This window comes from Pelophylax lessonae (assembly GCF_965119305.1).
Source record: "Pelophylax lessonae genome assembly, chromosome: 1".
Lineage (NCBI taxonomy): Eukaryota > Metazoa > Chordata > Amphibia > Anura > Ranidae > Pelophylax > Pelophylax lessonae.
This window is the reverse complement of record NC_138768.1, coordinates 629,044,281-629,068,737: the sequence shown is the minus strand read 5'-3', so window position 1 is coordinate 629,068,737 and position 24,457 is coordinate 629,044,281. Positions and strand designations below refer to the sequence as shown.

At 44.6% G+C, this 24,457-nt stretch overlaps 1 protein-coding gene across 11 annotated transcripts in view; it reads right to left on the bottom strand.

Moving 5' to 3' along the window:
- BLTP1 (bridge-like lipid transfer protein family member 1) overlaps positions 1-24,457 on the bottom strand; it is a 754,177-nt gene that overhangs the window by 485,392 nt on the left and 244,328 nt on the right. For all 11 annotated transcript variants that reach the window (XM_082243836.1, XM_082243839.1, XM_082243842.1 and 8 more), the window contains exons 18-19: positions 20,219-20,325; positions 19,887-20,092 (exon numbers count right to left, since the gene is read on the bottom strand). In XM_082243836.1, the coding sequence (XP_082099962.1) occupies positions 19,887-20,092; positions 20,219-20,325 (313 nt within the window). The remainder of the gene's footprint in view (positions 1-19,886; positions 20,093-20,218; positions 20,326-24,457) is intronic.

Here is a 24,457-nt window from a genome sequence, read left to right as displayed (position 1 = left end):
TAGAATTGAGGGACAGGTCGGAGTGTGTTAGGCAGGGCGAGTTGTAGGCATTTTAGGGAGAGAGTCTGCTGATTTTAGGGACAGTGCGTTCTACAAACTACAATCGACATTGCTGTGTGGGGTGGGGTTTGCAGTCACCCGATCTACCATCTTATAAATCCTGTTAGGGAGAGAGTCTGCTGATTTTTAGGGAAAGTGTGTTCTACAAACTACAATCAATATTGCTGTGTGGGGTGGGGTTTGCAGTCACCCGATCTACGATCTTATCAATCCTGTTAGGGATAGAGTCTGCTGATTTTTAGGGAAAGTGTGTTCTACAAACTACAATCAATATTGCTGTGTGGGGTGGGGTTTGCAGTCACCCGATCTACGATCTTATCAATCCTGTTAGGGATAGAGTCTGCTGATTTTTAGGGAAAGTGTGTTCTACAAACTACAATCGATATTGCTGTGTGGTGTGGGATAGGAGATAGGCAGGTGTCAGTGGTCCACATCCATTTGCTGTGTGTGGGCTGCAGTGAACACAATCTTTTTGGGGTGCAGTGAACACAATCTTTTTGGGGTGCAGTGAACGCAATCTTTTTGGGGTACAGTGAACACAATCTTTTTGGGGTGCAGTGAACACAATCTTTTTTGCCCACTGAGGAGGAGGGAGAAAAGTATTTTTCTATCAGGCACTGTGTGCAGCCTTTTTCCTTCAGCTGTGCTGTGCTGAGTGACTGATCATACACTGCTGTGTTCAGTTCACATGTGCTAATATTGAGTGGTTTCAAAAATCATACACTTTTTTTCTATTCCACTATTCAATATACAGCCTTGGGTTAAAAAAAATTAAGTTGTGGCCTGCAGCAGAGCTGAATGATATTTGGGGTTTTTGGGGTTCATCTCATACTTCTGAAGATTTGAGGGTGCTGCCTGTTCCATACTCCCCCTACTCCTCATCCAGCCTTTTAGGGGTAAAAACAATAGTAATTGGGGCCTAGTGTGGTTGTGTACGTGTGATATACATACACTTTTTTTGATCATATTTTCTATTCCGCTATTTAATCAAAAACCTTTGGGGATCAGTTAAATTGGGGGATAGTCTGTGTTGGTACGTGTGAGATCCACCTTTCCAAGTTTTTGGGGTTCATCTCATACTTCTGAAGATTTGAGGGTGCTGCCTGTTCCATACTCCCCCTACTCCTCATCCAGCCTTTTAGGGGTACAAACAATAGTAATTGGGGCCTAGTGTGGTTGTGTACGTGTGATATACATACACTTTTTTTGATCATATTTTCTATTCCGCTATTTAATCAAAAACCTTTGGGGATCAGTTAAATTGGGGGATAGTCTGTGTTGGTACGTGTGAGAGAGATCCACCTTTCCAAGTTTTTGGGGTTCATCTCATACTTCTGAAGATTTGAGGGTGCTGCCTGTTCCATACTCCCTTCCTACTCCTCATCCAGCCTTTTAGGGGTACAAACAATAGTAATTGGGGCCTAGTGTGGTTGTGTACGTGTGATATACATACACTTTTTTTGATCATATTTTCTATTCCGCTATTTAATCAAAAACCTTTGGGGATCAGTTAAATTGGGGGATAGTCTGTGTTGGTACATGTGAGAGAGATCCACCTTTCCAAGTTTTTGCGGTTCATCTCATACTTCTGAAGATTTGAGGGTGCTGCCTGTTCTATACTCCCCCCTACTCCTCATCCAGCCTTTTAGGGGTACAAACAATAGTAATTGGGGCCTAGTGTGGTTGTGTACGTGTGATATATATACACTTTTTTTGATCATATTTTCTATTCCGCTATTTAATCAAAAACCTTTGGGGATCAGTTAAATTGGGGGATAGTCTGTGTTGGTACGTGTGAGAGAGATCCACCTTTCCAAGTTTTTGGGGTTCATCTCATACTTCTGAAGATTTGAGGGTGCTGCCTGTTCCATACTCCCCCTACTCCTCATCCAGCCTTTTAGGGGTACAAACAATAGTAATTGGGGCCTAGTGTGGTTGTGTACGTGTGATATACATACACTTTTTTTGATCATATTTTCTATTCCGCTATTTAATCAAAAACCTTTGGGGATCAGTTAAATTGGGGGATAGTCTGTGTTGGTACGTGTGAGAGAGATCCACCTTTCCAAGTTTTTGGGGTTCATCTCATACTTCTGAAGATTTGAGGGTGCTGCCTGTTCCATACTCCCCCCTACTCCTCATCCAGCCTTTAAGGGGTACAAACAATAGTAATTGGGGCCTAGTGTGGTTGTGTACGTGTGATATACATACACTTTTTTTGATCATATTTTCTATTCTGCTATTTAATCAAAAACCTTTGGGGATCAGTTAAATTGGGGGATAGTCTGTGTTGGTACGTGTGAGAGAGATCCACCTTTCCAAGTTTTTGGGGTTCATCTCATACTTCTGAAGATTTGAGGGTGCTGCCTGTTCCATACTCCCCCCTACTCCTCATCCAGCCTTTTAGGGGTACAAACAATAGTAATTGGGGCCTAGTGTGGTTGTGTACGTGTGATATACATACTTTTTTTGATCATATTTTCTATTCCGCTATTTAATCAAAAACCTTTGGGGATCAGTTGAATTGGGGGATAGTCTGTGTTGGTACGTGTGAGATCCACCTTTCCAAGTTTTTGGGGTTCATCTCATACTTCTGAAGATTTGAGGGTGCTGCCTGTTCCATACTCCCCCCTACTCCTCATCCAGCCTTTTAGGGGTACAAACAATAGTAATTGGGGCCTAGTGTGGTTGTGTACGTGTGATATACATACTTTTTTTGATCATATTTTCTATTCCGCTATTTAATCAAAAACCTTTGGGGATCAGTTAAATTGGGGGATAGTCTGTGTTGGTACGTGTGAGAGAGATCCACCTTTCCAAGTTTTTGGGGTTCATCTCATACTTCTGAAGATTTGAGGGTGCTGCCTGTTCCATACTCCCCCCTACTCCTCATCCAGCCTTTTAGGGGTACAAACAATAGTAATTGGGGCCTAGTGTGGTTGTGTACGTGTGAGATACATACACTTTTTTTGATCATATTTCCTATTCCGCTATTCAATAAAAACCTTTGGGGATCAATTAAATTGCGGGATAGTCTGTGTTGGTACGTGTGAGATCCACCTTTGCAAGTTTTTGGGGTTCATCTCATACTTCTGAAGATTTGAGGGTGCTGCCTGTTCCAAACTCCTCCTACTCCTCATCCTGCCTTTAGGGGTACAAACAATAGTAATTGGGGCCTAGTGTGGTTGTGTACGTGTGATATACATATGTATTGTACAAGTCGCGCTAAATTGAAAAAACAAACAAATAAATGTCCAACTGTTTAAAGTCCCAAATATCATAAGGTGACTAGTGATGTATGAGAATCTTGTGCTGCTTCCAAAAGATCCCGTAGGAATTGTGCTTACCAGAACGGCAATTTTAAATTGCAGAATTCATGTGATGAGATGAGTTCACGTGCCCAGGTGATCCAATGGAATTCTAGCGCAAGGAACTCCCGATATAATGGTCGTGTATCATGTGGAGGAAAAATAATAATCCATAGCGTGATACCGTACAAAAATGTCAATATTATAACTGTGTAGTCCTACACAGTTATAATATTGACATTTTTGTACGGTATCACGCTATGGATTATTATTTTTCCTCCACATGATACAAGACCATTATATCGGGAGTTCCTTACGCTAGAATTCCATTGGATCACCTGGGCACGTGAACTCATCTCATCACATGAATTCTGCAATTTAAAATTGCCGTTCTGGTAAGCACAATTCCTACGGGATCTTTTGGAAGCAGCACAAGATTCTCATACATCACTAGTCACCTTATGATATTTAGGACTTTAAACAGTTGGATATTTATTTGTTTGTTTTTTCAATTTAGCCCGACTTGTACAATACATAATATTTAGGGGTGTGGTCACACTTGAAGTCGCAGCTCACTACCTGTCACCTTTAGCGCGGTTACAATCTTCTTTTTATCTGTGTGATATACATACACTTTTTTTTGGATCATATTTTCTATTCCGCTATTTAATCAAAACCTTTGGGTATAAACAATTAAATTGCGTGATAGTCTGTGTCGGTACGTGTGAGATACACCTTTCCAATTTTTGGGGCGCATCTCATACTGCCGAGGATTTGAGGGTGCTTCAGTCTGCCTCCTGCCTGTTCCGAACTCCTCCTACTCCTCATCCTGCCTTTAGGGTAGAAAAAATTGTAATCGGGGCCTAGTTTGTGTTTGTACGTGTGAGATACACCGTTTTGTAAAATTTGTCCTATTCCGCTATTCAATATACACCCTCTTTGAGTGTAAAAAATTAAAATGGCGGGATAGTCTTTACCGGTAATGTGAGATACACCTTTTTAAATTTGTTTGGCGCATCTCCTTCTACCGCCGAGGATTGCAGGGCGCTTCAGTTTGCCTCCTGTTCCAAACTCCTACTCCTCTTCCTCATCCTGCCTTTAGAGTACAAAAAATTGTAATCGGGGCCTAGTCTGTATTTGTACGTGTGAGATACACCGTATTATAACATTTTTTCTATTCCGCTATTCAATATACACCCTTTTGGAGTGTAAGAAAATTAAATTGCGGGATAGTCTGTACCGGTACATGTGAGATACACCTTTTTAAATTTGTTTGGCGCATCTCCTTCTACCGCCGAGGATTGCAGGGCGCTTCAGTTTGCTTCCTGTTCCAAACTCCTACTCCTCTTCCTCATCCTGCCTTTAGAGTACAAAAAATTGTAATCGGGGCCTAGTCTGTGTTTGTACGTGTGAGATACACCGTATTATAACATTTTTTCTATTCCGCTATTCAATATACACCCTTTTGGAGTGTAAGAAAATTAAATTACGGCATAGTCTGTATTGGTACGTGTGAGATACACCTTTTAAATTTGTTTGGCGCATCTCCTTCCACCACCAAGGATTGCAGGGCGCTTCAGTTTGCCTCCTGTTCCCAACTCCTCCTACTCCTCTTCCTCCCTTTAGGGTACAAAAAATTTGAATCGGGGCCTAGTCTGTGTTTGTACGTGTGAGATACACCGTTTTTTTATCCTTTTTCCTATTCCGCTATTAAATATACACCTTTTTGGGGTAAAAAACATTAAATTGCGGCATAGTTTGCATATTTGACTGTGCGATACACCCATGCGATACTGTTGTTGTTTTGTTCCGCTATTCAATAAACACCTTTCTAGGGCAAGATCATAAATTACAGAAATATGAGGAGACCGTCAAATAGGGGCCGTGGCCTGGGTCGTGGTGCTGCTGGTAGAGTTCCTGTTGCAAGGAGAGGACGTGGTCGATCTGTGCCAGCTACACGCACAAGTGAAACACCTTCCACAAGTGTGAGTAGGCGACAGAACCTGCATCAGTATTTGGTAGGGCATCATGCACCTCTAGACGTGATGAGGCCTGAAGAAGTACAGGCGATAGTAGATTGGGTTGCTGACAGTGCCTCCAGTTCCTTCACATTGTCTCCCACCCAGTCTACTGCAGAAAGGTCAGAGTTGGCACCTGCAGCCAATGTCCAACCGTCTTTCACCACACCCCCTTGGAAATCAGGCAAGCAGTCTGAGCCCCAATCCATACAGCAGTCTCTTCTTCTTTTTGAGGACTCTGTCAGCAGGGTTTCCCAGGGCCATCCACCTAGCCCTGCCCCAGAAGTTGAAGAGATTGAGTGCAACGATGCCCAACCACTTATTTCTCAAGATGAGTACATGCAAGGACCATCACAGCACGTCTCCGATGATGACGAAACGCAGGTGCCAACTGCTGTGGCGTTCAGCATTGTGGAGACCGACAAGGAGGGCAGGGGTGAAGACTGGGTGGAAGATGATGTGGAGGACAATGAGGTCCTCGACCCCACATGGAATGAACGTCATGCAGGTGACCTGAGTGGTTTGGAGGAAGAGGCGGTGGTCGCACAGAGCCACCAGCACAGCAGAAGAGGGAGCAGGGTGCAGAAGCGGAGCGGCCGTGCCCTAGACACTACGCCCGCTACTGCCCAACGCAGCAAGGGAACGAGCGCACCAAAGTCAGCTCAAAGGAGTTCTCTAGCGTGGAAGTTCTTTAGAAAATGTGCTGATGACAGGACACGAGTGGTTTGCACCCTGTGCAATCAGAGCCTGAAGCGAGGCATAAACCTTCTCAACCTGAGCACAACCTGCATGATCAGGCATCTAAGTGCAAAGCACGAGCTGCAGTGGAGTAGACACCTTCAAAACCAAGAAACGTCTCTGGCTCATCCTGCTTCCTCTTCTGCTGCAGTCTCGGCCGCTCCAGCCACATCTGTAGTGATACCGGCACCTGCCACTCCGCAAACAGAGTATCTGTCAGCAACACCACCACCTGGGTCACCAACCATCTCCACAATGTCCCGTGGAAGCGTTCAGCTTTCCATCTCCCAAACACTTGAGAGGAAGAGGAAATACCCCCCTACCCACCCGCGATCCCTGGCCCTGAATGCCAGCATTTCAAAATTATTGGCCTTTGAAATGCTGTCATTGCGTCTGGTGGAGACACACAGTTTTAAAAACCTTATGTCGGTGGCTGTCCCACAGTACGTCGTGCCCAGCCGCCACTACTTTTCCAGGCAAGCCATCCCTTCCCTGCACAACCAAGTGGGGGAAAAAGGTGTGCACTGCGCAACGCCATCTGTGCCAAGGTCCACCTAACTACCGATACGTGGACCAGTAAGCACGGTCAGGGGCGTTATATCTCCCTAACGGCACACTGGGTAAATGCAGTGGCGGATGGGCCTGAGGCGGATAGCAATTTGGCGCATGTCCTTCCACCACCGAGGATTGCAGGGCGCTTCAGTTTGCCTCCAGTTCCTAACTCCTCCTACTCCGCTTCCTCATCCTCTACCGCCTCCTCATCCGGACAGCGTAACACCTTCACCACCAACTTCAGCACGGCCAGGGGTAAACGACAGCAGGCAGTTTTACAACTTGCCTGTTTGGGGGACAAACCACACACCGCGCAGGAGTTGTGGAGGAGCATGGAACAGCAGACAAATGAGTGGTTGCTGCCAGCGAGCCTCAAGCCCGGCCTGGTGGTGTGCGATAACGGGCGAAATCTCATAGCAGCTCTGGGCCTAGCCGGTTTGACGCACATCCCTGGCCTGGCGCATGTGCTGAATTTGGTGGTGCAGAGGTTCCTTAAAAACTACCCCGATATGTCAGAGCTGCTGCAGAAAGTGCTGGCCATCTGTGCGCACTTTCGGCGTTCTCACCCTGCTGCTGCTCGCCTGTCAGCGCTGCAGCGTAACTTCGGCCTTCCCGCTCACCGCCTCATATGTGACGTGCCCACAAGGTGGAACTCCACCTTGCACATGCTGCAAAGACTGTGCGAGCAGCAGCAGGCCATAGTGGAGTTTCAGCTGCAGCACGCACGCGTGAGTCGCTCTGCGGAACAGCACTACTTCACCACCAATAACTGGGCCTCCATGCGAGACCTGTGTGCCTTGTTGCGCTGTTTTGAGTACTCCACCAACATGGCCAGTGCCGATGACGCCGTTCTCAGCTTAACTATCCCACTTCTATGCCTCCTTGAAAAAACAATTCGGGCGATGATGGAAGAGGATGTGGCACAGGATGAGGAGGAGGAGGAGGATGAGGAGGTAACATTTCCAAGGCTTTCAGGGCAGTCATTCGCAAGGGGCTCCGAGGGTGGGTTCCTGCACACACAAACGCCAGGGACACAATTGTCCAGCAGGGGCACAGTTCTGGAGGAAGAGGAGGATGAGGAGGAGGAGCTGGAGGAGGAGATGGAACCATGTTCACAGCAGGGTGGCACCCAGGCCAGCTCATGGCCATCACTGGTGCGTGGCTGGGGGGATACAGAGGACACGGACGATACACCTCCCACAGAGGACAGCCTTTCGTTGCCTCTGGGCAGCCTGGCACACATGAGCGATTACATGCTGCAGTGTCTCCACAACTACCGCCGAGTTGCCCACATTCTAACTTGTGCTGATTACTGGGTGGCCACGCTGCTGGATCCCCGTTACAAGGACAACATACCGTCCTTAATTCACTCACTGGAGCGCGATCGCAAGATGTGCGAGTACAAGCGCACGCTGGTAGACGCGATGCTGCTGGCATTCCCACCTGACAGCGGGGCCACAGTGGAAGCACAAGGCAGAGGAGGAGAAGGAGGAGGAGGAGGTCGCCAACGCAACCAGGGCACCGCCAGCACCTCAGAAGGCAGGGTTAGCATGGCCGAAATGTGGAAAAGCTTTGTCAGCACGCCACAACAAACAGCAGCACCAGCAGCTCAGATGGAACGTCTTAGCAGGAGGCAGCATTTTACCAACATGGTGGAGCAGTATGTGTGCACACGCCTACATGTAGTGAATTACGGGTCTGCCCCCTTCAACTTCTGGGTCTCCAAATTGGGCACATGGCCTGAGCTTGCCCTTTACGCCTTGGAGGTGCTGGCGTGCCCTGCAGCCAGTGTATTATCTGAACGGGTATTTAGCACGGCTGGGGGCGTTATAACAGACAAGCGCAGCCGCCTGTCCAGAGACAATGTGGACAAGCTCACGTTTATTAAAATGAACCAGGCATGGATCCCACGGGACTTTTCCGTACCTTGTGCAGAATAGCGATGGATACCGACCTTACCCACCCATTGTTCCATTTTTGCTCTTTCTCACTCTTTTGGGGTGTACCCTCATTTAAAATTTGTGAAAAGAAGCAGTGTTGGCTACCTCGTCCTCCTCAGGGCCAGATTAAGGTAGGGGCTATTGGAGCTGCAGCTCCAGGCCCCTACCTTTTATATAGGCCCCGGGTTGGCCATATTCACTGTTACCGCTCTTCTGTCACTTTTAAACACAGAAGTCTGGCTTCTATGCTCGCTTCCCCAGGCAGCTCCCTCAGAACCTCCCCACACAGCACGAAGGCCGGACAAGGAGGGACAGTTGCCGATGCATGGATGTGTTTATGGGCTTCAGAGACAGCATCCCATGTTGAATTAGGCATGCATGGCTGCACCCTTCCTCCTCTGGGTGCATGCCAAGGCACGGCCCTTAAGGCCCTTCAAAATCCTCAGCACCAAGCCCATGATGCTCTTAATCTGGCCCTGGTCCTCCTCCACCGCTGCTTCCACCTACACCGCCCATAGGTGTGCGCAGCCTATTGCATTAGGGTGTGCACCCCAAAGTTTAAATACACATGCATGTGTTTGCCTACATGTACATGGCCCCGATACATTACTCTCCCTGCTGGCAAAGTGAAATAGAGCAGAGCAGGTCCGAGGGAGATCTTTCCCATCTCCTCACTGGCAAACAGAGCGATAATGCTAATGTGCCCTAGGTGATTAGGGTGTGCCCAGGTACACCCGGCACACCCTGTGCGCACGCCTATGACACCGCCACATCCACCACCACCTCAACCTCCCTCCTACTCCATATGGGCCTCGTCCTTCAGAGATGAAGAACATTGTTTTATTTTTCTGTTTTTTTTTTGTTGTTTTAAGTTATTTCCCTATCCACATTTGTTTGCAGAGCACTTGCCATGCTCTTAACTACGTTTTACTGCCATTTGCAGCACTCTAGCCCTTTCCTTTGGTGTTTTAGAGCCATTTTAGTGCCTGAAAGTTCGGGTTCCCATTGACTTCAATGGGGTTCGGTGTCCGGGAAAAGTTCGGCAAAAGTCCGGGACACGGACCCGGACTTTTTTTTAAAGTTCGGCCGAACCCGCCGAACACGGAAATCCAGGTGTCCACTCAACTCTACAGACAAGCCCATAGAACACACAAATGCTATAGCCTTTCATGACATGTAGTGGGCCATTTTCTCCTGTAGCATGTCAATTTTCTCTCTTGTGACATTTAGCAGCATCAGACCAAAAATTGGATTTTTGACTTACCGTAAAATCCATTTCTCTGATGTTCATGGACAAACACAGTTCCTGATCTTCTTACCCTTGGGTTACACTGCCCACTAAAGGAGTAGAACACTAGGCAGAAAAAGAGGTTGGCTATGCCTATGGGTAGTCCAAGGGGGTATATTCCCCCTCTCTGCTATAGGTACTCAGTTTTAATACAAGCAGTGTTATAAGAAGATATGAGACCTTCTTTGTAGAACTCCACAGAGGGGTGGGTGCTGTGTCTGTCAATGAACATCAGAGAAATGGATTTTACTGTAAGTCAAAAAGCCCATTTTTTCTTTCGTTCATTGATAGACACGGCTGATCTTCTTAACCATTGGGACCTCCCAAAGCAGTGTTAAACATGAGGGTATGGGAACAGTGGTAAGAAATTCCCAAGACTAAACTATAGCCAGCCAGGTAAACAGGAGCTCAACCAAAACAACTGGAGCCCACCTGAAAAACAGTACACCCTCAAAGAGGACCAGGTCCTCTAAACAGCAGCCTGCAAAACCTTGCGGCCAAAAGTAGCATCCGCAGATGCCAACACATCCACTTTATAGAACTTTGTGAAAGTGTGCACCGACTAACAGGTAGCCGCCTTGCAAACCTACGTCACTGATGCTTGATGACGGAGGGCTCAGGAAGTAGAGTAGAGTGTGCCTTGACAGGGAAAGGAGGAACCTGACCCTTGATGGAATAGGCCTGAATCCCTGTCTGTCTGATCCATCTGAAAATGGTTGCAGAGGAAGCGGAAAAACCTTTACGAGGTCCATCCATGAGTACAAATAGTGAGTCTGACTTCCTAAAAGACTCCATAGCTGCCAGGTACACCCTAATTGCCCGGACCACATCTAAGGCATGAAAAGCAATTTTCTTCAGATGTTTTGGCCTGGGGCACAGGGAAGGCAACACAATGTCTTCATTCAAATGAAAATCAGAGACAACCTTTGGGAGGAACAATGGACAGGGGCGAACAACCATGCAAAGTATACATCAAATGAACAATCAGCACAAATTCCTTATAAAATGTGCTTTAAGTACAAAACATACATGAAAACCATCTACACAAAACCAAAGTGTATATCTGTATATCCCTGACTTGGCCTCCAGGAGGTACAGTGTGGATTAATACTGATTACCCGAGGAGTCAGCCCAGAGGTACACCTACTTCTACCAGACTGCTAAAATCCCCAGAGATGAACAGCTGATTCAGACCCGCTGGTGACACACGGGTCAAAATGCGGGGTGAGAGGCTTGAAATCACAGGTAATGGAGAAGCACTGAGCACAGCCTTTATTTGCATATGCACTGTAGTGATGTTCAAGGTGGATCTATTCATTTTATGGACTTTTTTGTAATATATTTTTTTCATTGTTCATTATCTGGCGCAGCACAGTTTTGTTGGTTTAATTGATTATATATTAGGGGTGAAGAACCACCTTATCTCTGTGAACCACCAAGTAAGGTGAACGTCAAAATAACGCCGCCAATTTCAACAACCTGCATGCATAAGTGATAGCCACCAAAAAGGCCACCTTCTGAGACAGGGTAAGCAGGGGAATCTCTAGAAGATTTTCAAAAGTAGGCTTCTGGAGGACTGAGAGAACCAAATTAAAGGGCCCAAGGTGGCAACAGAGACCGCACTGGAGGAGCTAAGTGCTGAACTCCCTGAAAAAAAGTACGCACCAGGGAGTGTGTGGCCAAGGGTCATTGAAAGAAGATCGCCAATGCCGGTACCTGGTCCGTGATAGTACTCAAGGACAGTTTCTGCTCAACCTCCCTTTGAAGGAAGGTCAAGATTCAAGCCACCGAAAAGGAGCGAGGATGAACCCCCAAGAGACTCACACCGTGTGATGTACGTCTTCAACGTAATATGGTAGACACCATCAGGCCCAGCATCCGCATGCATGTCCATAGGGATAACCATCTGCTAGACAGCAGGAGACAAATTGCAGCCTGAAGTTTCTGGAGTTTGTCCAGAGGAAGGAGCACACTGACAAAGGCCGAGTCCGGAGTCAGACCCAGATAGTCCAGCTTTGTGGACGTAAACAGAACAGACTTCTGAAAATTCAGAATCCAGCCAAAATCTCTCAGAGTTTGTATGGTGATCTCCAGGTTTTCCACCAGAGCAGTAGGGGACTCTGCTCGCAGAAGGAGGTCGTCCAAGTAGCCCAGTACTGCGATTCCCCGCTGACGTAACAATGCTAGCGTGGGGGCGAACACTTTCGTGAAGACCCTAGGAGCAGAGGCGAGACCAAAGGGTAACGCCCCAAACTGATAATGCTCCTCTACCACGGCAAAGCGGAGAAAGCGCTGGTGACTGGCACATATCGGAAAGTGAAAGCAAGCATCCTTGATGTAGATAGAGGCAAGAAAATCCCCCTGATGAAGGGATGCCACCACCGTGCGAACGGACTCCATTCTAAACTTCTGCAACCGCACAAAGCAGTTCAGCGCTCCATAATTGGATGCACTTTGCCTTCCTTCCTGGGAACTGTAAACAGGTTTGAGTAAAACCCCTGAAAACTTTCCGATGTCGGAATCGGGACAATCAACCCTTGAAGTAACAGGTCTTGCACTGCCCCAAAAAGACCCTGTAAGCGGTCCAGGGACAGGTGAAAGTTGGAAGGAAGGAACCTTTTCCTGGAGGGTAAGAACGAAACTCAATCTTGTAGCCAGACTGTATGACTAGGTGGGCCCACTTATCTTGTACCAGGAAAGTCCACAGATCCAGAAACCAGTTCCCCCACTCCAGATACGGGTGAGGGCTCACCTTCATGCTGAAGGAGCCTTGTCTGCAGGTCTGGAAAAACCTGCTCTCGACTTGCCAGACCAAGTTCTCTTGGATCCACCAGAGGAGGCCCTGAAAGGCTTTGATCCCTTGTCAGTTGCCCCGGAGGGACGAACAAAACTGGATTTTTGTCTTAAAGCAGGAAAAAGCTTTACCACGCCTATGGGGCTATCCCTGCAGGTATACACCCAAAAACTCTGCTATAGCCTTAAGTTTTGTTGCAAGCAGTGTTAAAAGGAAAAACCCCAACCCACTCAAGATAGTGAGGAGGGCGCTGTGTCTGTCAATGAACTTCAGAGAAAAGGATTTTATAGTAAGACAAAAATCCAGTTTTCTCTATCGTTCATTGACAGACGCAACTCCATATAATTCTTGACCATTGGGACATCCCAAAGCAGTAATTGCATGAGGGGTGGGAAAGCAACACAGATAAAGAACGTAATTTCCAACAAGGTTAAAACTTTAGCCAATCAGAGAATATAGAGCTCAACCAGGAACAACAGGAGCTCACCTGGACAAACACCCTCAAAGAGACTAAGTCTCTTTCAAACAGCAGCCTGCAAAACCTTGCGGCCAAAAGAAGCATCCGAGGATGCCAACACATCTACTTTATAAAATTTGTGAACGTGTGCAGAGACGACCAACTTGCCGCCTAGCAAACTTGTATCACTGATGTCTGATGGCGAGAAAAGCCCAAGAAGCACTCAGTGCCCTAATAGAACGTGCCTTCACAGGGAAAGGTGGAACCTGACCCTTCAGTGAATAGGCCTGAACAACCGTCTCCCTGATCCACCTAGAAATGGTCGCAGCAGACGCAGCCAATCCCTTTCTGGATCCTTCCGTAAGGACAAACCGAGAATCTAATTTCCTAAAAGATTCAGCAGCCGCCAGGTTAATCCTAATTGCCCGAACCACATCCAAAGAATGTAGAGCAATTTCCCTAGAATGCTTAGGCATAGGACGTAAAGAAGGCAGCACAATGTCTTAATTTAGATGGAAATCAGAAACCAACTTAGGAAGAAACGACTGACTAGGTCGAATTACCACTTTATCTCTGTGGACCACCAAATAAGGCGAACGGCAGGAAAGCGCCACCAATTCAGATACTCTGCGAGCAGAAGTAACAGCCACCAAAAAGGCAACCATCTGAGACAAGGTAAGCAGAGGAAACTAAATATAGATAATTTGCTGCGCTTGGTATTAACTAAATCAATGTCCTTATTGTAGTAAAAGGCAGCCAACACATGATCCTGAATAAAAAACAGATCAACATGAAACAGTAAAATAAGGGTCTAGCACTGAAAAATGAAATTGGAAGCACCAAGTCCACATAAAACTGGTGCACTCAAAATATGTTGCAGCTATGCATGGTAGCCAATCAGCATTTAACTTCAGCTTGTACATTTAAGCTTTGGCAATAAAACCTGGAAGCTGATTTGTTTCTATGAAGAGTTGCACTAGATTTTGCACTCTTCATTTTTAGTAAATAACCCCCACTATGTCTCTTCTGCCCCGCTAGTTGCGATGGGCTTGAGCATGTTCGGATCGAGCCCACCAAGAAGCCATCACTGCACACTGGCAATCATAGGCAGTGAGGCATTTCCCGACTGACAGCTGCACATATGCACGCTGCCTATGGTTGGCGGTGTGCTATGTCGGCTTCCTGGCAGGCTCAATCCGAACACGCCCAAACCCATCGCTACCCACTAGAAAGACACTAGTAACCAGAATAAAAGAGAATCAGTTTTAGACCCTGCAGTAAGTTATACTCAAAACAAATGAAAAAAAGGGGTTACAGAATGTCCCTGCGCTCTTCAGGCCAGAGAAGCTGTGTGATGCATTTCTTATAGTGTGGTGCAACAACGCAAAAGCTCTTGTGCCTCAAAATGCTTTCCTGCTCCACATTTCAGGGAGCCCTCAGTGGATGACATTAGGACTACTTTCTGACTGCATTACGTACTAGGACTTAAAGTGGTTTTAATACCCAAGTCTACATAACTATTAAAGACTGTGTGCATTATTCCAATGCAACAAAATTTAAATCTGTACTAAAAGATAACTAGAATCTGACTAACCAGTGTAAAGAAATGCATTTTGAACTTAAAACCATTTGACTCATGTGGCTCATTCTCATCCATTAGGCTTGTATTAACACCATGTGCAGAAGCTGGCAGTCAGTCAGTAATTTTTCTATATAATTTTTTACTTTTGTAGCAGCAATTCATTTTGATTTGAAAAAACAGGGCACCAATATGCTCATTCTTTATGAAAAATCCTACAGTCAGTTTCTATAGGCTAACTTTAAAAAAAAAAAAAAAAACGGTAGTGTTGTAGATCATTATGAGAACATTGGCCTTGAACCCTCATCTCAACAGGACTTGAATTATTTCACATGTATCAGCGTTAGCCTGTCCTTCACAAAAAATAAATTAGAAACATATTCTACAATAGTGCCACAGGTTTTCAACAGAACAAACTGATATTGGGCTGTGGAGGTGAGCTATTTTAGACAGAAACTGCTTTGCAAAATATTATGGGCAGCTATAGTTTAGAAATAAAAAAGAAAGTCAATGGGAAAACAAAGTCATTTAAAAAAAAGAATGGTCCCACAGCTGAACCCAGTAAAAAGCAACAGACCAGACGCTAATAAAGCTTTCAGCACCAAGCCCACTGGTTCTAATTCCACTTTAAAAACCCTATTCAGAAATACAGCAGCACATAGAATAATGCAATTGTTCCCTGCAGAGTTCTACAAAAAAAAGGTTGAAGGACATACATGAACAATGTTTTAATTAGTATACCATGATTGGGATGAAAAGGAGAGGCCATAAACCTCAGAAAATGGAACTCACAAAGTGAAAACAGAATATTGATAAGGGTCAAAAAGAAATGCTCTTTTTTATCCAACACAAGAAGATTTTCACAAGTCTCTAAAACATGCAGTTTGGTACATACATATGTAAGTAAAATATGCAAACAGGAATTGACAGCAATACATTTTCATTGATAGGTGTCATTGGAAATACCCAGTGCATTCCTTATCTTGGAGGTCCTTTCTACAAGAAAGCATTATTCGCCTGGCATCACAGCAGGCAGACATGTACAGTATGAATTTCAAATGTGATGGATCCGTATTTAGCATTGCCAGTACCATAGTGGATAAGACAAGGGATAAGGCATGCACTTATGAAGTGTATGATCTGTTGCAGAATACAGTTAAAAATCTTACAGTTATTTATCCAGTTATAGATTACAATAAATCAGGTTTTCCATTTAATGACATGCTAAATGCATTCATTTTTTATAGAACTCTCTAAGTGCCATCAACATTATAGGAAAATAAGATTTTTCTTTGGCTCTCTGTAAATGAACATATGATGAACACACGAGACAGTTAATCCAAATGCCTTAAAAGTATAGCCAAAGCTTTTTTCTCTTATGGATCACAGGAGTGCAGTTCATTCTGCACTCCTATGACCTGTTTCAGCCAACAGCAGGCTAAAGCCTGCTGTCAGGTGACATCACAGAGGCGGTCCAGGTTCTAAAAAGACCCCAACCATATGGTCAGGATCTGCCCACATGCCGGGACCGGCAGCTAGCTCAGACCCTCAGTGAGCTGCTGAGAGCCTAAACCAGCTACTCCAGCCCCCTTCCACAGCCTAGCGCTCCAGTAAGTGCTGAAGGGGCAGAGCAGACAGCAGGTGACTTACCAGTCAACAGCTCTCTGCACCTGAAGACCAAGAGCCGAGCAATCAGCAGTGTTTGATCACACAGCTCTCAGTCTTCTAGGCGGCAGGGGATCGATGCTTCATCCAACTAGGCAAGAACATTTTATTTTATTTTCACTTAAACCCATACTTTTTTTTTTTTTTTTATTGTTAAATGTCAAATTAGCATTAAATCAGACAAGTCTGTATTTCTAGTTTTGCATACACATTACAACAAGACAAAGCTGACCACAGATTTGAGGTGAGTGGCCCATTGGCTGAGCTAAAAAAAAAAGTACCCTATGGCCAGCCTTATGGATACCAAGCAACCATTTTTTCAAACAGTTAAAGTGCATATAAACTTAACAATGAGTTTCTCTTTTTCTCTGATGTTCATTGACGGGCACAGCTGCTGATATTCATAACCATTGGGTTATACTTAAAAAGAGGTTGTAAACCTCAGAATTAAAAAAAAAAAAAACACCTGAAAGACAAACACATAATGAGCTAGTATGCATCCCATAATAGCTCATTATGAAATACTTACCTGCGGTGCCCCGCGGTGCCGACAGCTCACCTCTCTCATGGGTGACATGTTCGGTTGCCCTTCTTCCGGGTTTGCAGCATCCGGCCATCTGATTGGCTGGACCCGCGATGACGTCACTCCTGCGCTTGCACGCGGGAGCCAACAATCACGGCACAGGGCTCTGAAAGAACGGCCCGAGCGGTCGTTCCTTCAGAGCGTATGCGCTAGTGATGTCACTGGCTGCATGCAAAGTAAATATCTCCTAAACTGTGTTTAGGAGATATTTACAGTACCTATAGGTAAGTCATATCATAGGCTTACCTATAGTTACAAGTTGGAGAGGAGGGTTTACTTCCTCTTTAAATGTAAAGCGTCCACGCTAAGGAAAATAAATTGAATGCTAAAAAATACAAGAATATATTATAAAATAGGCCACTGCTGATAAAAAGGCGGTGTGATCCTTTAAATGATACGTGATGTGAATATCAGCGCTGCTCTAAATAATGCCTCCAAATAATAAATACAAAGTGCCGTGTGCAAATTGAACAATTAATTATCATAAATACGATAGGCTGCTGCTGATATGAAGGTGCTATGTTCCTTTAAAATGAATGGTGTAAATATCAGCGCTGCTCTTGAATACAGAAAATTGCTCCAAGTATTAAATATAAAGTTACAAGTGCAAAATGAACAAATATATCACAAAACCATGTGTGATAACAATAATGTAATCCAAAATAAATTAGATAAAAAAAAGTCCTGATGAAGCAGATCAATTGATTGAAGTGCCAGTGCTGAAAACTGAATATACGAGAATCACTCAGTGCTCCCCTCCTGTGTCCCCACTGACCAGACAGATGGGGGAAATAGAGAATTTCATGCTATCCAGCATTGGTGAATATCTTTCATTTCTTCCTGATACAATATATCTTTAGTAAGCTTGGATAGTAGTTCCTCGGTATTGCAACCCTCAATTGAGAATATAAGCAAAATCAAAGAGAGATCTCCATAGTGTAAAACAGATTTATTTAAAGAATAAAACAAATTGACTTACATATCAGTAATATGCAGACTTCTTGCGCTAAACATACGATGGACGACGCCTCGGCGTGCGTTCCAACTACCGGAAGTGACGTCAGAAGCTAGGTTCCTGCTTTATGCGTTTAGCCCCTCCCACTGGGCGTCATCTGCATTAACTGCCTATAATAGGAGCCACATTACACAAGCGAAACGGCCAGCAAACAGCAACGGAGAGGGATATCCATACATCCACGGAGAGGTTTGGTATCTCAACGCTGCTTACCCGCAGCCAGCTGGTTGACGCAGATGATGCCCAGTGGGAGGGGTGAAACCCGTAAAGCAGGAGCCTAGCATCTGACGTCACTTCCAGTAGTTGGAACGCATGGCCGAGGTGGCATCCATCGTATGTTTAGAGCAAGCAGACTGCATATTACTGATATGTAAGTTAATTGTTTTATTCTTTAAATAAATCTATGTTTTACACTATGGAGATCTCTCTTTGATTTTGCATATACAGTATTCGCAATTGGGAGTTGCAATAACGAGGAACTACTATCCAAACCTACTAAAGGACAGACCCAGGCAGGATGGGGGTCCCTGACAGGAGCCCCCACCAGATACAACCTCCCTGCACAGCCCGATCCTCCGATCGCCGCCCCCCCCCCCAGCCCCAATCGCTAGTATAGCGCCCTGCCCCCACCCCAGGAGGCGGACCAGACCACCCAAACAGCCCCAGCATAAGTGGAGGGGGGGGAAGGGTGGGGTACAGATAAAAGAGGGGTGCCTGACGGGAAGGAGGGGAACCTGGGCATACGACGATCCCAAGGAGGGCCCACGTTCACCACAAAAGCCTTCAGGGGGAGAGGGGGAACAGCACTCACCATACAAGGAAGAGGACAGAACCCCTCTTCATTGAAATGGGGGGGCTGTCGGCCAGGAGGAACCCAGTGACTCGGGCTGAGACCCGGTCGTATGCAGCCTCACGAGGTGTTCAACTCGCAGGCCAGCCCTTGTCCAGTGGGGCAAGGTCTGCACGTGCTCGCTGACCAGATTCGGGTGACCACTGGATCTAGATTATCCAGCCTGTCACAGAGTCTAGCAGTTGATTGTACATCTCACAGGAAAAATGCAGGAGAAAGGAACTAGGTCCTTACTCCTGACTAGGCGGAAAAAAATGGAGAGGGAGTATACCCCCCTGGGACTGCCCATAGGCATAGGCAGATTATTTTTCTGCCTAGTGTCCTACTCCTGTAGGTGGCAGTATAACCCGATGGTTATTAAGATCAAGAGCTGTGTTCATCAATGAACGAAAGAGAAAACATTCTTTTTCACGGTTAGTGATTGCATAGATAAATGCCTTGCCCCCAAATGTATGTACTGTGAAGATTATCATAACTCGAAAAGACAAGACAGCAGAGCTATGTGAGGACATAAAGGGCCTGCTTCCAGTAGTGCAAAAACAATGGAGGTTTATACAGGGGTACATGCAGAAACAAGCACTTCTATAAATGAATGTAGTTATCCTCTTATACTTATAGCAAACAAATACACTGTAGGAGTGAGTAAAGTATGAGAATATAGGCCATTTGCGGAAAAGCTGCATATAGTGCTACATATAGGTTTAAAATCTGTGCTGAGAAAAACCTGGAGGGCTGCCAACACTGATCTCCTTCTGCAAATATCTAGTTAGATATCAGTTATACTGATCCTATAACTTCAACACTTTCTGAACCTATGGTGTGAAACAGTTATAGAGCAAATTAAGTAAGATTGGAGTTATGATCTGCTGTATGCTTGTTGTAGGGGTATGCCCTAAAAAGACATTAGATCATGGCAACCAGATGAGACTTTTTTTTTTTTTTTTTTAAAGAAAGAAGAAGAAGCAAGGCAGTCTCTAGGTTTCTCCCAGTGGATATTCCATTTATATCAATACCTAGAAAGAGCTAGATGAATATGTACCTTTATTGACAGAAAGGCTTTTAGGAGGGGTCCATAGAATATAACTTGTGAGTCCGGGGAAAGTTCCAGCTCCACATGCAGCTTGTCCGGTGGAAGCTCTGAAGGATCTACTGCTGGTCTGCTAGAAGCAGTGGGAGAAGTGACTCTTTCTGATGTTCTCTTGCTAGGCCTCAGCATCGAAAGCATTGATTCCTCTATTTCTGATACTAGTAATGTAAGGGTAAGGATTGCATTTTAGGTTTGAGAAAGGCTGAAAATGGTCTGTTATGGCAAACACAAACAGAATTGCTTAATTTTACACAGTTAAAAAAAAAAATAAAAATCAAGCTTACATGACTGCTTCAGTTGTTCATCAGCCTTTTGTGGATAAATTGGATGCCACATATAGTCGATGGTAAGCATTACAGATGGGACAGTCCAGCACTCCACCCAACCAGCTCTTAATGTAGAATAGCAAAATAAAGTAAATACCCAGTTTATAATATAGCAAAACAGGAAATATTTCCAAATTGATCACTTCATTTCCCAGAAAAATTTACTTATTTTTGCTAGAGCTTCCCCTTTTAACCAAACATAATCTGACCACGTTCCTGTTACCTTGTCCCTAGACATTGGGCAGGGCCCCAGACCCTAATTTACCTGCTGCTAAAACCAGTCCCAACCGAATGATACACAAAACAAAGAGGTCATAGAAAACACCTTCTGACACTAATTTACAGATACTGGGAAATTCTCCCTTTTTCTTTATAGGAGGCTCATAAATGCACTCCTATGGAGCAAATACAAAGCTTTAAGCACTAAAGCTAAAGAAGCTTTACTTTCATAGCATCCTTTTTCCCCATTTCATTAACTTTAGACTCCATTTTTATGTTTTGTTATGTTGACGTTTTCCCTCAGGCTATTTGCTGGGTATTTCTCCACTGGAGTCTGACTCTTGCTGATGCCTTGATGACCTTAAGATTTACCACACATTTCTATAGTGCTTTGGCTGTGTGGCGGATTGCACTTGCAGCGATTAGCCTTGTACCCTCTGTGTGGTCTTCACTTATGCCACCTACTTAAGTTGCGTGACTCTACTAGCCCACACGGAGTCAAAATTGTTTAGACTATATCTCTGTAGTTTGCTTGTGTTCTTTTTTTGAGGTATTATGGATATGGACTTTGATGTACACTTCAAATTTTGAGATGTTCGATCTGTGCAACCTTTGAGTTGCTTCATTAAGTGACACAGCTGTCCTCAAATATTTAATTTTTTTTCTTTCTGTATTGGTAAAATAAGGATTACATTAAGAAGTTCAACTTGAAACAAATCAATGATCTTATAAACCAATACTGGTATCCTGGAACAGCATCAGAAACAATCTTTAGTATACACACATACAATGCAATTGAACTGCTCAAGCACAAGAATCACACTTGATCCTCCTTGAACGTAAAGCCCTTTTTACCCACTCAAATTTGTACTATGAGCACGGCAGTAAGAGAAGTAAAATCAAAGCCATTACAGAAACCTAAATTGACCCACAACATAGCAGATATCAAAAACGCTACTGGTCATAGAATGCAGAGGTGTTGGGGAACAATTTAAAGTGGTTGTAAACCTCAGACATAAAATATAAACAAAGCATATCCCTCCAAAGATTTTTTAAGTCTCAAGGCCAAGGCTTTGGCTAGGATTTTGGCATCTGTATTAATTAGTTAGATAGGTTCATATGATTCACACATCATGGGGTCCTTTCTTGGTTTTAATATAAGTATTATCAGAGCCTTTCTCATTGAATCTGGGAGTATCCCAGTATCAAAAGCTTCCTTTAAGGTACAAAGGAGAGTCTCTGCAAGCTGGGAATGGAAAGTGGAATACCAATTGGGTGGGAACCCATCTATTCTGGGGGATTTATTAGGAAAGGAGCGGAGATTGCGGCCCCGATTTCTCCTATAGTCAACGGGGCTTCCAATACCTGTTAGTGATTGGGTGTTAGCTATGAAAAGTTGACAGTGGCAAAATATAGTTCAAGGTCAGCATCTGAGTAGGTAACAGAGGATGAATATAAATTGGTATAAAATTATACAATTGTGTCTAGTAGGTGGTTATAGGCTGTAGTCTCCTGACCCAGGAAATTATTCTAGGGATAACTGTCTGGTTATGATCTAGTTTAGTGAAAAAATGTTTACCCACCCTATTCCCATACTCAAAAATCCTTTGGGAGTTGTACAGCTGTTTTTTCTTGGTTTGAGTGAATACCAGTAGTTTGTAGGATCTCTGTTTATCCATCCAATTTTCATAAGTTATTCTAGAAGGGGATATGGTGATCTTCCACCTACATCCTGTCAGACTCCATCTGCCTTATCAACATCCACTGTAAAGACATCTTCCCCACATAACATGCCTTGTTTAACAGCACAGTCAACACTTTCCTATTTTAAATTGGCTACTACTAAAGAGCTTACAAAACTTTTCTCAGATGCCCACCTATTGTCCCCTGGAATCTTTTACCTTGCAGCGGCTACACTCACCCTCTTATTCTATCCTATGCTTCTTCACTCACATCTTTAACCTCCCCCTCTCTACTGGCATCGTCCCCTCCCCTCTAATGCATGCACAGATCACCCCCATACTTAAAAAGCCCTCACTGGACCCCACCAAGCTATACAACTTATGACCCATCTCATTGCTCGCATTCACCCCTAATCTTTTGGAATGCTTAGTCTACAACCGTCTTGGCTCCTACCTCATTGAATACAACCTAAAACCAAAGGCCACTACACTACTTCATACTCCTACTACTTTACCTCTCTGCAACCTTTGATACCGTTAACCACCCACTCCTTCTCAAAAAATTCTGTTCCCTTGGCCTCCAAGATTCTGCTGTATATTGGTTCTCCTCCCATCTATTACATCACTCCTTCAGTGTTACCTACAACTCTGTCTCCTCCTCTCCATTTCCTCTTTTTGTAGGGGTCCCCCCAAGGCTTTGTTCTTGGACCCCTTCTCTTCTCTATTTACACCTTCTCCTTTGGTTGCTTGATAACCTCCCACAGCTTCCAATACCATCTCTATGCTGATGACACCCAAATCTATCTGTCTATTCCTCACCTCACTTCCTCAGTCTCCTCTCGCAATACTGACATTTCAGAATGGATGTCGTACCAATTCCTTAAACTGAATCTCTCTAAAATTGAGCTATTACCCCCCCCCCCCATGACTTTTCTATCAAGGTAATGCAACCATCAAGCCTTCCTCTGACGCTAGGTTACTAGACTCTGACCTGTCCTTTCAGCTGCAAATCCAATCATTGTTAAAAGCTTGTAGACTTCACCTCAGTAACATCTCTAAAATTCACCCCTTTTAAACGATTGAAACCACCAAGCTACTCATTCACTCCCTTGTAATCGCTCAACTTGACTATTGCAACTCTTTCTCATAGGCCTAACTCTCCATAGGCTATCCCCTCTTCAGTTTATTATGAATGCTGCTGCCAGACTCATCTACCCTACCAACCACTCAGTGTCTGTTACCCCTCTTAGCCAATACGAACACTGGCTTCCAATCACCTAGCGAATTAAATTCAAAATACTAGCAACAACATACAAAGCCATTCACAATTTTGCCCCGAGCTACATCACCAATCTTGTCTCCTTGTCTCCTCCTCCCATGCTTGTCTCCAGGACTTCTCGAGAGCCTCTCCCATCCTCTGTTACTCTCTACCCCAATCTGGCTATCCCCTACTCTGGCTGCCTTTAGGCGATCCCTGAAAACTCAACTCCTCAGGGAAGCCTATCATGCCTCCAACTAATCTTTTATCACTTCCAAAAGTGCATTCCCCTCAGTTACAACCTTTTTGTACCACTTGCCCCACCCTATTAGATTGTAAGCTCTTATGTGCAGGGCCGTCTTGTATTTTATTGTATTATAACAGTACTGTCACCTTTCTGTATTGTAAAGTGTTGCGTAAACTGTTGGTGCTATATAAATCCTGTATATTAATAATATTAATAATACCCTATACCGGTAAAGACATATATGGTTACTCTGGCTTCACTAGAGGCAGCAGCTGCAATGAAAGGTCCTTTTCATAGACTGCTTCCTCTCCCTGGCATCGGCCCTAACTGCCCCACCACCTCTTATCTCACGATTGTTGACTTTGGATCAATTTATTACAAATTCTTATATAGCACTGTCAATTTACTTAGCACTTTACATATTTATTATGCATTCAAATCACTCCCTTTCTTCAAGGAGCTTACAATCTAAGGTCCCTAACTCACTTTCATATATCCACATAATAAGGACAATTTAGACAGGGGCCAATTACCCTATCAGAATGTCTTTGGAGTGTGGGAAGAAACAGGAGTACCCAGAGGAAACCCACCCAGGCACAGGGAAAACATGTAAACTCCATGCAGGTAGTGCTAACCATGGGGATTTTAACCAATGACCCCAGGGCTGCTAGGTGGAAGTGTTAAACCCTTAGCCACTGTGCTGCCCATATGACACAGAGAAGCATTTTGTTTTAACCCCTCAATAAGTGCCGTGTCCACACGCACACTTCTGTTTATAAGGGAGGATTTTG